Source organism: Conger conger, chromosome 12 (genome assembly GCF_963514075.1).
Source record: "Conger conger chromosome 12, fConCon1.1, whole genome shotgun sequence".
Taxonomy (NCBI): domain Eukaryota; kingdom Metazoa; phylum Chordata; class Actinopteri; order Anguilliformes; family Congridae; genus Conger; species Conger conger.
Genome location: NC_083771.1, coordinates 36289000 through 36304091, shown reverse-complemented (window position 1 = coordinate 36304091; position 15092 = coordinate 36289000). Strand labels below are relative to the sequence as shown.

The following is a 15092-nucleotide window of genomic DNA, read 5'->3' as shown; positions in this document are numbered from 1 at the left end:
AGTATACTAGTAGTCTACTAGTATATAGTAGACTGCTGCTAGAGCTTAAGTGAAAATGATTGCACAGCTATACGACACATTTAATCCACAAATTCAACTGAATAAGATTGTTCTTTGAAAGAACGACTCCACCCGAAAGTTTCATTCTTACTTAGAGAATGGTCTATACTCTTTGCTTTGTGTTTTCAATGGATCCTGAATCAATCTTTGAAAAAATAGATTGCTTTCAGCTCTGCAGTAGGTCAACAGAACAGTCGTCTCATTTCCAGGTACCCTTTAATTGAGTGCTAATGGCTTTACAGAGCCATTGATTCTGGAGAGATTGGTTCTGGCAATGTCTATGTAGAGGATTGTTCAAATTCTAATGTAAAAACTCAATCCTCATGGCCTATTGCACAGTAGAGATAGACATTCCCTGCCATATGTATGGTTTGCAGTCAGCCTGCTTATGGGAATCAAACAGGAGAAAGTATGTACTTGCACATTATGTATTGCTGTTTAAACCAGTCCAAGGCAGAAAGGCTGATATACTGATTGTGCAATGTGCAGTGTTAAATCTCCCGCTGCGCCCATGCCTGACCCCTCATCTGTGATGAGTGGGAGGACTGATAGTTCTTTCCCCTTGGATGGTGCGCTAGGGGAAGAGAAACTGGTCACCCGCCAAATAATTTCCAGAAAAAACCTGTCATGGCGCCAGACAGTAAGACGTGTCCCAGGGCTAGTACATATTAATATACAAATCAATTTAAAGTCAACACTACAGGCCCTGCCACCTCCCCCTCTATTTTTGCATTTGCACATTTGTGTTTTTTTATTCCTGTCCTTGGAGAATTTGCAGCTTTTGGTGAGCAAGCAAAGCCATGTTATATGGTTCAGTAAAAAAGGAGCATTTTCAAAGTGGAGTGGTGCACTTCTTTTTTTTTTGTAAAGTTTTTTTTGCAAAGGCAGCTTTATTGATTTCCCCTGATTTAAATGTATATCTGAGAATGCCCAGTAGGTGAGTAGAGCATTATAAAATTGATGTGGAAAAATGTTTTCCCAAGCTTTCTTTATTGCCAATTGATTCTACGCATTTTCCGGCATGAGACACATTTACAACCTAACCTCTGGCCCTGATGGTGTGTTTTTGTTTTGTTTTGTTTATGTCATCCCTTCAAAGTGGTTTGTTATTGATTTATTTGATCATGAAGCCATATGATGATGCTGCTGCCCTGAAGCATGTTGAGATTGATCTCACCGGACAGGATACTCTATGTAGAAACATAAGAATGATCATTTCATTTGTTAGAATGTGTTTTGGACTGCCCTGAAGGTTGAAGACTAAATGTGTGACCGGTGAATGTGTGTATGCATGTGCATGTGCGTGTGTGCATGTTGTTTCAGAATGATAAAAAGCTTTTAGATGCCAATGCTGGTCCTGAAAAATATCGGCAATATATATATACATACTGCACATTATACAGATAAAATCAGTTGATGACAGATGCAATTCAAGGAAATTTAACCATTAGCTGTGGAGTAAAACATGCATTTACTGTAGATGCGAAGATGCCATTTTCCACATGCATATGAGACAGCTATTAAGCATATGTTTTTGATCAGATATACAATATACTAATCACTGTTTTGATATATCCTGTTATATCATAATACAACAACAATTAAATGATTAACATAGTGTACTGTAAAAGTCTTTCATACAGGTGTATCTCTTCTGCCATGTGCCTTTTTCACTGTCTATTTCCATCTCTTAATTCATTGTGTTTGTCTTTGTAAAGACTTTCTTGTGTGTTTCTGACAGTCTGTCTTTGTTATTTATGTATTTGTTTTTATGTGTGAGTCATGGACACTTGAATAGCAGGCATGAAAAATAAAGCTAATTGGATACAAATGCTAAGACAATATTTTATTATTTAATTGCATTACATTTTGAGAGTAATTGAGAATTTTATTTTATAGTCACATTTGACATCTTGTGACCTGTGATGTTCATAAGCCTTTGATCCCATAAACCCTAATGTAATTAATGTAATTTTAGAATACTATCCACTATTTTAAATATTTTAACATGCTAGAAGAAGTAAAGAACATTGTCTGTGCTTCTTCTGACTATAATTTATATAAAAAAATATAAAAAACTTGATTACTGGTATGTCCTTTGAAGATGGCCCAATGCCTATGTTAACCATCAGATAAATATTTTATATGCATTGATGAGAAGTTATTAACTTGTATTCGGTTTTGAATATGGGACATTGAGTGTACAGTGTTGGACTGAATTTCATTTTCGTGGCAGGTATCTTGAAATGTATGGTTCTTATGAATTCAACTCCACAACATGCAAGGAATTCAGACAGGAAATCATGGACGTGAAGATCCTCACGATGTGAGTATCTGTCTGCTGCAGTGCAGTTTCCAGGCACTGAATGACAGACCCATTCACTCCCTCTATCCCAAGGAACAGAAATGCCTTTACATTTAGATGTCGTTTTTTACATTTACTTCCTTTTGTCAATGTGTAGTGTCACAAGTTTCATGCCTGACCTGTTGTCCTTGCATGGAATCACTTCTCTCGTGTTCTTCACGCAATACAGCTGCTGGTTGTTTTATCACTCATTGTTCTGAGCTGTCCTTATTTTTCTGTTTAGTCACAACCTTTCCTGCATTGGTTATTAGCATGTCGCTCCTAGGTCTCTCTGTGTTCCTCTCATTTACGTGAATTTGGCGGTAATGCTTATTCTATGTCTCCTTTGTCCTACAGCAATATGATCACCCAATTAGAAGTCCTATTTCCTTGTGCTGTCTGAGTTTGTGAGATCACTGGATGGCTGCAATTGGATAGGAGTGGAAATTGCTGAGGGGCAGAGAGCTGAGTGCCTCTGCCCGAGTGTCCTCTGGCAGCCTTTACACAGCCAGCAGTACCAGCGCCATTACGTTACAGCAACCCTCTTTCCTGCCGGGAATCACATTGCCCAATTAATTGAAGTAAATGTCAATTCAAGGAGACCTATTCAGAGCTGATCTATTTCTGGGTGCCCATGTCATTGTTCCTCCAAGGCGAACAAAAGGCACAGTTGCAGTAAAAGAAATGTAGCTTAGCTCCCCTAAATTACGCCTCTATGGGTGTCCTCAGGGTGAAGACTGCTGACCTTTTCGATCGATGGAGAAACCTGCAGGTCTGCAAGTGGGAGCAGAGCAAGGCGGAGACCAACGCTTTCAAGTGAGTATCTTCAAACGGTGCCCCTTACCGTCTCAGGCATTGATCAGACACTCATGTGGCTCACACAGGAAGAAACCTTAACAATCAATGCTGTTTATTCTCCCATAGTCAGCATTTTGAGCAAGCAGACATATGCACATCAAATACCCAGTCTGATGCAGCACTGAATGGGGTGCTACCTGCCATGGCTAACACTCCATCTTGTTTCTTTTCTTTCTCCAGGAGTTCCTTGTCCCACTGTTGCAATGCCCCCTCATTCCTCTTCACCACCAAGAGGAACACACCCTCAGGGACCAAGCTGAGGTATGAGGTGGACACCAGTGGAATACTGCACATCAGCTCTGAGATCTTCAAGATGTTCCCAGACGTAAGTCCTGACACGGCCCTGCGTGAAGATCCATCTGACGATGCCCTCTTCAGTCCAGAGCTTTGGGAGACACTGGGTGGGAGCAGTATTATTACACATGCAGTCATTGCTAATGCTGGCTCCTTGCACTGTTTTATTAGTATGCCCTTCTGTAAAATGACCCTTGAAAAACCGAGTCACATAAAGATTTTATTTTAAGTAATGTGCTTCTTAGTGAGTAACTCCGGATTTTAGTCATTGTTTTGGATTCATTTCAAATTGATACTTCTGTGCTGTGTTTATATCTCCTTTTTGTCACCAAAAGCACATTTATTAACATTTTGGAAGTAAAGGGGATTTACTTTTTGAATCTCTTGATTTTAGCTGTATTAATACATATCATCATTCAGGTGCACAAGATTATTTTATTTCCAAAGGTCATCTTGCTGATATACTACAACTGAGAGATGAGTTTCTGCTGAGTCAGTATCAGACGAGGGACTCAGGCTTTTCACCTCCAGACTGTCAGGGCAGGGCAGGAGGCCTTGAGGTTTTTAATTTCACGGCTCTGATTAGCCCCTGTCAGCTGATGAATGTGTAGTGTGGGCAGCAGGAAGCTGGCGGTGCAGTGAGCAGGTGTGCTTGCCTACTTTTTTATGCTTCAGGGACACTGAGAGACTTCTCTGCTCCGCTGCCGATTAGTGAAAGACACAAACTGAGGTAACTGAAAAAAGACTGACTAACTGAACATAAAGTGTTCAGTTTCATCTACAGCAACTGATTAGCAACTCCAAACAGATCACTAACCATCAAGGCTGTTATTTTTTGTAAATATCATTTGTTTGTTCCAAGGATGTTTACCAAAAATAACCTGCGTTTTCATGTTGTGAAATCCATAAAATAACAGTCAAAAGGGACCAGAGAACGGCATAACAATACTGTATGCATCTCTACAATACAAGCTACAGACTGCAGAAATGTGTCAGAAATCACAGGGAGAAATAACGTAGGGGAGACCAACCAACAACCAAACACTTTTAGGTTTTCGCTCAATTAAAAGATGTATACACATATTACAGCAAATGTTTTTCATCCAGAAAGAATATACACTTTGTTATGACTATAGACCAACGGTACAGTTCTAGGACATTCCTGGTGATTACAGTTAAGTCGAAAGTAGCAGGAGTGAAACTGTTCCAACTATGGGGCAAGTTGAAACAGTGTCCGAAATGTCAGAAAATGGACTGGAAAGATGCTTTGTGGAATGGATAAGCATGAATTCTAAATAGGACTGAATAAGTGCATGGTACACATGGAATATACAATGTTACATTAAAAGTTTTTTGTGGCTGATGCATTTATAATTAATTGGCAGGGGCATGTTGGAATGCTCCTGCATGGCTCACAGTCTCTGCTTGCTAGTGAAGAAATGTGCTATGTGCCAAAACTATCCTGCCTTATTATAACACACAAGACGTATATTTGGACTCTTTGGCATTCTCACATCATCAGTTAATCGAAAACACTTTCATGGTGCTAAAACACAGATTTGTTCATAATTCTTGATTAAGTTTTCAAATCATCCTGCAACTCACAGATGAGAAGCAGGTTTCTATAATACATCAGTGAAAACAAACCAATCATTCTTGCTTAAATTAAACTATGCAAAAACAATGTTTCAACATGCCCCAAGTTAGTGTGTGCTCCACTCTCCCCTACTATATAAAAATTTAGCCTTGAAAACTAAACAGAGGATATGGGCACTTTAATGAGCAAACATTGAGAGGGTTAAAGCTGCAATGCATCCTTCAGCAATAACATTGCTTTTGCCTCTTTTGAAGGACATGCCATACACCAAGTCCCAATTCAAGAAATGTGCAGTGATTGGCAATGGAGGAATCATCAAGAACAGCAAATGTGGGAAAGAAATTGATTCTGCAGACTTTGTCTTTAGGTGATGATAAATCTTAATTTACAAAAGTGCATTTTAGCATACAGTACAGTACATGGCACAGTGTAGATACCCGGAATCATCATGCACTATGTGATAACTGTCTATAACATGTCATATTGCCATTTAATAAATGTTTTAACAAATAGATTTTATTCTTTACATGGCACTATTAGTTACTGAATATGTAGGCCAATGCAATAACTTGAATTTAAAAGGACTTTAAATAATACTGTCATGAAATTACTTAATTTGTTTAAATATTCTGTGCATATAAACATTTTTCTGCCTTCCTCTTCATTCATTGTTTTGTATTTTCTCCAACTTTATTCCAAAGATGCAACATACCTCCCATCTCAGACAAATATGCTGAAGACGTAGGATACAAGACTGACGTTGTGACAATTAATCCCAGTATCATCACTGAAAGGTACTGCCACCATTTTTACATTTAAGTGAATGGAAAGGTTAACTTGAGCAGTGTTTTTCTTTTTATTAAATGTGAATGACAACAAATATCAAAATATTAAAGACAAGTATTAAAATTGGTTTATTGTGGAGTAATAATATTAATTTTCCTAAGCAGTAAGATGAAGCCTCTTTATTACTACAGTAGCTTTTAAATAACACAAAGAGTTTTGCATCGAGAGCATCCATTATTGGTCATCTTATATACACTCAAATGGTCAGGATAGATTCATTCTCATATAAATTAATAAAATACATATGTACATATTGTTAGCTATGTTTTCCCGTGGCATATTGGTGCCATATGTTCCCAGCATGCACCTGTGTGTTGGAATCACTCCAGAAAACTGTGGACTTGGCTTAATGGAGGTGTTGCACTGTGTTGCATTTTTCTCTTTCTAGGTCACTAAAGAAATAGGTCTATGAATAGCATGTAAGAGACAGCCTATATCTGTCATTGTGTTTTGTTTTGGTTGGTTTTACCTGCAAATAGCTCAGAGTAGTCTCATACAGTCCCCAGGGGGCCCTGAGCAGCAGGCTCTAAGGAGCATCCCTGTGTTTGTGTGTGCCACCTGCACCACTGCTGTGGCAGAAGGGCCATTCACACTAAACAAACTTCAAGGCTTCACTGTCACCCTTTTACACTGTTGAAGAGGCATTTCATATGCTCCCTGCTCTGAAGTTTGGCATCACACGGCTCCAGACGGATGCAGTCGCACAATTAAAAACAAAAGGTATTAAACATGAATTCATTCCAAGCGAGTGGGTGCAACATTAGAGGTGGTTTATTTCTGTTAACTCTCATGTGGTGTCATTAGAAGATCATTTATGCACTGCAGACACAATATTTTGTTATGCTTTTTTTTTCCCAATTGTCCTGGAGGCTCATGTAAGAAATGGAAATGCTCTGCTTATTTGTAATGCCTCGCCCTGCTGGCAGTAAGTGGGCTGGTTTAAAGCACAAGTGACCTTCACTCTGCATTGTACATCCTAACAAAGGCAGACGCGCAAAGGCATGCCGGTCTGCCAGCAGCTGTGGCGTCACGCGTCTGAAATCGGAGCAGCTGAAACTGAGCAGTCTGCTCAAGTGTCAGAAGAGATGCGATGAAAATTCAGTAGGAAATGACATTTATGTTATACTTAACCCTCTACCACATAATTTGTTGCCCTCGGGCAACAGAAAACATTTATGCCCCCAATATCTCCCCCGAGTATAACATGGTAGTGTTTGATGACATGTCTGCAGTCAATTCAATAAGGTGTTCGAATTCCCGTCGGCTGGGGCCTCTCTATGTGGAGTTTGCATGTTCTCCCTGTGTTTGCGTGGGTTTCCTCCGGGTACGCCGGTTTCCTCCCACAGTCCAAAGACATGCAGGTTAGGCTGATTGGAGAGTCTAAATTGCCCGTAGGTATGAGTGTGTGAGTGAATGGTGTGTGTGCCCTGTGATGGACTGGCGACCTGTCCAGGGTGTATTCCTGCCTTTCGCCCAATGTATGCTGGGATAGGCTCCAGCCCCCCTGCGACCCTGTTCAGGATAAGCAGGTTAAGATAATGGATGGATGGATGATAGCCTTGGTCAGTGTTTTTTGCCAATATATGAACTGATATTCACAGAAAATGGACTGACATTTTTTTTTTAAAGAAATCAGGTGAACTTGAAGGTAGTTCATTGCTATACTTCACCCTTGATTATGAACTTGATTATGAACTATATGCATCTAGTACCAGGTACGACCCCTGTTGCCCCAGAAAAGCCTGAATTCTTCATGGCATGGATTCTACAATGTGCTGGAAACATTCCTTAGGGATTTTGGTCCACACGGACTGCAGATTTGTGGGGCAGTCATTCATGTTGCAAGCTTCCATTCCACCTCATACCAAAGGTACTCTATTAGAGATCTGGGCACTGTGATCTCTAATAGAGAACAATAGCTGGCTTGTTCTTTATAAATTCTAGAAAGCATAGTTTTGTAAAAACCAAACTGTGCAGTAGATGGTTAAATTGGGTTCCACTCGAAATGCAAGTATTTAATCTGTGGAAGTAATTTCAGTCCTCAAGGCCAGAGAAAGTTCACAATGTGCATTTATATATATTTTCCATTTTTATGGGGGGGTGGTAAGGACCACCATACAATTGAACCCAGTGCCATTTCCCTGCACAGGGCAGGGTGCTGCTTCTGCATTCTATATTTGTATGGTTGTTTATAGAGCGTGGGCTTGTCACTGTCTCCCCTTGAGCAGAAGGTCATTCTATTTGTATCACCACTTGCCCTATTTTAAGTACTTCTCAACCTTCAGAACCAAACAGTAGTGATCAAATGAGAGTTTAAAACATGAGAGAACCAAGTCACCTTGTTTTTCTAGAATATAATATCCATAAACATCATACAGCTAGCAAAATTAGTATTACTTATGTAAATGAGGAGGTATATAGTGAGAGATCTGCATATGACTCACTGCACTTTATCCATTTCTGTATGAGGAGTTTTACAGCTATCTTCATCTCATCTGTCATAGTTATGCACATTAGCTGAAATTTTCAATCATGCTTTTTAAAACATTTCCAGAACTCCATGAGGGGCTCTTGGTCAGTTAATGACAGAGAAACCGAGTGGATAATTGGTTGATAATTTGCTGTGGCAAATAAATAAATAAATCTCTAGTAAAAGCAAAGAGTGCTGTTGGAGGACAGTTGACTGCAGATTCTGAGCTCAGTGAGACACATCATAGTTGACCGTCTCCCACTGACAGAAATAGCGCTAATTCTCTGCACAGATGCCTCATGTCTGCAGAATTATGATCACCGCAAGCCCTTCGTCCACTGGAAGGGTTTTACTGGGCTATAGCCTATCATGTGAGCACACCAGTTATTTTCAACACAAAGCCAAATATTCAATAAAAAAAATACCAGATAAAAGATTCAAATGTGGTTTAAACAAGTTTAAATACATTGAATGATTGGTGCTTTTTATGGAATGTACAGAAGAGATCACTGTATTCATAAACTCTGAGGTATATGTACTAATGTTGACTTGTGTTCTCTAGAAAATATTTTACTTTTGTTTTTCTTAGGTTCGGAGAAGTTCAATGTTGGTGTTCTAATATTTGATTATAATGTGGCCAAATATAAGGGGTCTATAAATCTTCTTAAATGCATGGACTGTGGTTAAACAAAAACAAGCAGGAAGCTTGTTAAATTTCGTCTCCCTTGTTATAGGTTTCAGAAGCTGGAGAAATGGAGAAAGCCATTTTATGAGGTGCTGCAGAATTACGAGAACTCTTCCGTTGTGCTGCCGGCCTTCTACAACACGCGCAACACCGACGTCTCGTTCCGCGTCAAGTACATGGTGGACGACTTTGACTCACAGAAAGGCGTATACTTTTTTCACCCACAGTACCTGCTAAACGTGCAGCGCTTCTGGTCGCTCCAGGGTGTCCGTGCGAAGAGACTGAGCAGCGGTCTCATGCTCGTGACAGCAGCAATGGAACTCTGTGAGGAGGTCCACCTTTACGGCTTCTGGGCATTTCCCATGAACCCCGCGGGAATCTTTATCACACACCACTACTACGACAACGTCAAACCCCGACCGGGCTTCCATGCCATGCCCCACGAGATTTTCAACTTCCTGCATTTGCACAGCAGGGGAATCCTCCGCGTCCAAACAAGTCCATGCAGGTGATAATGTACGTGCTTCAGTTAACTTATCAGTTCGCCACTTAAAAGCTTAAAAGCATAAAAAGTTAAAAACGAAATGATGCGTGGGTATTTATTTTCTCATAATGTCCGATCCAATCGAGACACATTGTTTAGACACAAGCGCGATACTGTACTCTTGTGCTAATTGCCTTTTATTTATTTCTGCGGTTGCTTGCTTTCAAGCCAAATATAAGTTTTGTACTTCCGAGTTTATTTGCGTCCTGACTAAGAAGCAGGATTTCTGCTGGAACACTTAGACAATTTAAATGTGAATTCATTGTTTAAATGTAAGTGGTCTTATGAGTAACGTCGTGTTTGTGCTATTTCTTATGGCTTAGTGATGTACAGAACAGTTACTATCCATATAACTTTGCACAAAGTCATTCTTCAGCTTGGATTTCCTTCATACTTCTCTTGTAGATTTCCTAAGACTAAATGTACATTCAAGTTGTGTTGCCAGTTTTAATTTTAAAGTGTACAAAACATGTATATTTTAATTTGTTCTAACCTCCTCAAGTTCATATGTGTATGTCTTTACTCTTGCCTTTTGATTTGAAGTTGGTTCACCCATGTTAAATCGATGCACAGTTTAGTCTATTCAAAATTTTAGAACGGCTAAGTGCACATTCTTAAGGCTTTACTAAGCGTAGAAATGATGTCACATCACAGGATGTGTTCCAAGACACACAGGCCACTTTCAGCTATATTTGTTTAAAGACTACTAGACTAAAACAAAAGAATATCTGCCTGTAGACCTGTTTCAAGAAGATGTTTACATCAATACAAGAACCAAATTGTGTATGTATTGTACAAAATCCACAAAATGGCCTAATTTTGCTTTCATTCATTCATTATTAAACCATACTGCCTTATATTAAAAATGTCCACGGTAATAGTGTGCAGAAACCTACTGTTTTTAAATAAGAGCAGTACAACCTATTCTACATTTATGCTGTGTAATATCATAATCATATACATTAACTAACATAATACATTCTCATACAATCACCTTGCTAATCATTTGCTAAAAAAAGTTGCTTGAGCAACGCCTGTCATGTAGTTGTACAGATTATATTCACAAGGGGTAAAATATACAAAAATGTTTCTGAAATGACTATGAACTTTGAAACAAGTGCATTGGGCCTCATGCAAAAACCACTTGTACAAACAGATTTGTCCTTAAATCGCTTAAATATTTGAAAACGAATAATTTAAGAGAACTTTTTTTCTCTTACTTAGAACTTTTCCTTAGGTAGGAACAACACACGAGTGGTCCCGAGTGGACCCGTCATACAAGTCATGTAAACAAGAGCCTTGCAGTGGATGTCAGCGCAGCTTGCCTGGCACACCAAACTCGGATCAGACTTTGAACTAGGCTTGGCAGATGAACATATGAATCTCCTTATTTATCGCCTCAAATGTGTTCGGAAACATATTTAGGAGAAAAAAGACAAAGTTTATCAAAGGTCATATTATTATTTTTCCTCTACCCAATCAGGTGTCAGTCGTCCCTTGTTCTTGTTAACCCCATTGGCCATCTATCCCACGGAACCTACCTACCCACCATATATACTGTATTATTATGGAAGTCTTAATTTAGGACAATTGTCTGAAGTTAGGAGCGTTTGCTGAGCGTTTGATGGCACACTCATATGAGCCCTTCGTTCGATAAAAGTACGATAGATTTATACAAATTTATAAGAATTTATAAGAAGAAATGTTCTTACATGAGGCCCATTGTTCTATAAATTACAGCTTCAGAATACACATTGCCAGGTGTGCTAGCTTATTGAAGCCAGTGTATTGTCTCAGTTATGAAGAATTATCTTTGTCATGATTATTGTCTTTCAGGGGGACATATTGCTTCTAAATGGTTTTATGGTCTGTGAAGAATTATCATCCTTGTCTGATGGCAAATGCAATGTATAGTATTTCAGCTACAATTTGTCACCTCAGTGTGTTTGCATGAATTCCCTTTTGATACATTGCTTTGACTGTATTGTGGCCTCTTGATAAACAACTGACAAAGTTTACACATTTTATTTCAGTCTCTGCAGGACACAAACCAATATTTGTAGTGAAATGACCTCGTCAGTTGAAGACATAAGAACAGTGTTTTAACACATTTTTAATTCAGTTCTGCATTTTAGAAATTGCAGTCGGATGGCTTTCTTGTTGTATCCCATCCTGATTTTTCACATTTCTAGATGTGTATTTTATTACTGTAGTACTGTACACAGTTGACTTTTTTAACTGAAAGTGTTTTTAATTGTTTGAAATATACTTCTGATCATAACGGTGTATCTGTTAGAGATTCAGACCAGATTACTTTTAATAAAGGAGGCTGTGCTTTAATAGGGGAATCTGTGCTTATGTCCTCTCTAGAGAGGATCAACGGAGCAGGTACAGTCCACAATGTTTTGATACTGAGGCTGTGGTGGAACAGGAACAAAAATATCTTGGAAATACAGCCTTTCTCCATTTATGAGGCTATAATACACCTGTATTTAAACACTAAATCTTATTGGTATCTTTCAATAATTGTGGAAAAATACCAATATGTTACTTACAGAAGGAAATTGACATGTGAGAAGTAAACATAGGCAAAGTGGTCTTCCTCACTGTGCAAAGTTTACTTGTATAACTAAATGTCTCCAAATGGAATTTACTGGTATTTGTACTTACATACAGAAAGTGCTTCAGCATTTACTCGCAATATTAAGTAATAATTTTGTTCCACACACTCCATAGCAAATAAAGAGTGTAATTAATTAATGCTAACATAATTATTTTAGCATTTGTAGGGTTAATAATATCAGAGGATCTGTAAAGGTCTAATTTCAGCCTTATTTGCTCAGTTCACTGGAATTTCTGATCATTTACAGTATAAAAGTGAAAAACTGTATATGCACCCAGAAGCACATCTGTAGTCACATAAATGCTGTCAAACACTTCTTAATCATACAAATGATTTTTCCTGAGAAACCACATTTTGAATTGATTTCAATTAATTCTGTGAAAAATCAACCAAAGGTGTGGGAGGTGACCTGTCAATTCAATAAAGACCATCCAAAACATCAGCCTCATTGGATTTGTCATTCTAGAGATATTGGCTGTTCAAAGTGGGGTAGTACCCAGAAAGTTTCTGTAAATTGAAGTCCTGTTTCAACTGATCAAAACATGCAAATTCATTACAGTATCAACTAAATGTTTTGGACATATGGAGGCTTATTGTACATTTTGAAGAACATAAAGTTTCATATTGATTGAAAATGTTCTACCTTACCATCTACTTGGATGAACACCTAACCATTTTTTGTCATTTTCTGGCCCAAATTTGGCATTGTGTATATTTTTGATAAATTATCTATTTGTCCTCATTTTGCTTGTGACTGTTCTTAACCAGGATATAACCAAACTATCGACTAGTCGACTGGACTGGAAGTCACACCAAGTGGTGCTGATGTAAGCCATCAAATATGGATAGAAACTGTGTGGCACAATTTTGCATTTTTTGAATGATCATAACTTTTTCTCTGAGCTGTATTATGAATATCATAATCTGAAAATAGACTGAAAATTGTATCAGAGTACACGTTTTCAGGGTTTTCCCTTCTTTAATGCCAAAGATATGACGCTTTCTTGCCACTCACAAGTGACTTTTTGGGTGCCCACCCCAATTGTTTTAAGAGCCAATATCGGCAGAAAGACAAATCCAATGAGGCTAATGTTTTGCATGTTCTATATTGAATATACAGTATAAAGAACGTTCACACAAAGTTTGAGCAAAATTAGAGTGGTCATCCCCGACACCTGTCATGCCTCTGTTGTAGAAGACATTTTGAGGGAAACTTTCAAAGACAGTCGCAAGCTGAATGCATGGAATGTTCATTGGCCATTGAGTGTGAAAAAAAATCACATTAATAACCCTGACATAAACTGATAAAGGCAGCTGTAGGCATAAACAAACAGATTTCTGATAAAACAAGCACTAAAAAGCATTCATGACAAGCAGTTACGAACAGTTAAATTATTAATTATCCACCTGCATGCCGGCCATCCCTGTCAAAAATTGGCACCTGAATTGAATGTTACTTCTGAATTGGCACCTGAACTGAATATGTTACTTCTGAATGATGCCTGTACATTCCAGTGATACCAGCTTGTACCAGAAACTTTTTTTCCTGTGATGGGTCTAGGTACTGTTACTGTAAATACATATTTTTGTCTTATGTCTGTGCATGCATTTCAAAGCTGTGGACAAATATCCCACTTATGAAGACCAGTGGAAGAATTCCCAGGCCATTCCAGACTTTTGTTCTGTAAAGAAGGTCCAGATTCAGAGGCATAGGCTATCAAATGCAGGTTTAGATTGATTAAAAAATAATAATAAAGTCAGCCATTAAAAATATTTCAGTGATAGACATTATCATTGTTTATTCATTTTGACGCTGCATTAAAAAGATTTGAACCGTTGTAATGAACATAGTCTCACACTGTACTTCCATCTCTACTCCTTAGGTGTGCAACACAATATGCATATTTGTCAATGCATACAGCATTATTGTTTATGCTTATATTGTTTGTATTGTTTATGACTGATGCATTTAATAGAGCCATGGAAGTGGAGATACTAATTTTCAGTTGCCCTTGGTATATCACCTCATAAACTGCATCTATTTGCATTTGTATAAAGCTCCAGTTTGACTGCTTAACCTGAATTCATGTTTTTCTTTTGTGGAATTTGGGAAGCTTTATAATACTGATTTGTAATTGTAAGCAACATAATTTCAGTTGGATGGGCAGGGAATTCAATTACAGTTTATTTTGTGGAACTGAAACAAACTGTGGGTAATTCTATACAGTGTCTGTAAATAAATTTGTTTGAATTTTGCCTATTTTGTCCTGTTTCTAATTATTTGAGTAGTTTATACATGTTGTTGTCAATAATCCAGTTTTAATACCTCCAAAGTTACCCAAACAAAAGAATATGCTGCATCTATTTACATTATAATAATGCAATAGTATTAATAAAATGCTTGAACCTTATTTAAGAATGTTTATTCTACTAAATATATCAGCCTTATTTGTAAGATTCTGGAAAATATATATATATTTTTTTAAACCCGGTCATCTACATGTTGCCGTGGGTGGCCTAGACGATCTGATCTGATATCTGATATCTAATTTCTGACTCATATTCCTCACACTTGACTGCTAATAGGGTAAGACAGCATCTGTTGAGATCTTGTCTGCTTTTTGGATTGTTCATCAGTTTCGTGATTCATCACCTAGACTCTAGAGAATACAACATTTTAATTGTTCTATAATTAAAATCACATTACATTTTCAAAATCCCTAGTGTGGTCTAAATGGTTAGTATGACCCAATTATTGCATAGACTAAGAA

At 38.0% G+C, this 15092-nt stretch overlaps 1 protein-coding gene across 4 annotated transcripts in view; it reads left to right on the top strand.

Annotated features, from left to right (window-relative positions):
• Positions 1-14577, top strand: part of st8sia5 (ST8 alpha-N-acetyl-neuraminide alpha-2,8-sialyltransferase 5) — a 29091-nt gene extending 14514 nt beyond the window's left edge. For all 4 annotated transcript variants that reach the window (XM_061262477.1, XM_061262479.1, XM_061262478.1 and 1 more), the window contains 6 exons: positions 2297-2386; positions 3134-3220; positions 3443-3587; positions 5408-5520; positions 5855-5947; positions 9204-14577. In XM_061262477.1, coding sequence (XP_061118461.1) covers positions 2297-2386; positions 3134-3220; positions 3443-3587; positions 5408-5520; positions 5855-5947; positions 9204-9666 — 991 coding nt within the window. In that variant the 3' untranslated portion in view covers positions 9667-14577. The remainder of the gene's footprint in view (positions 1-2296; positions 2387-3133; positions 3221-3442; positions 3588-5407; positions 5521-5854; positions 5948-9203) is intronic.
• The last annotated feature ends 515 nt before the right edge of the window (positions 14578-15092 follow it).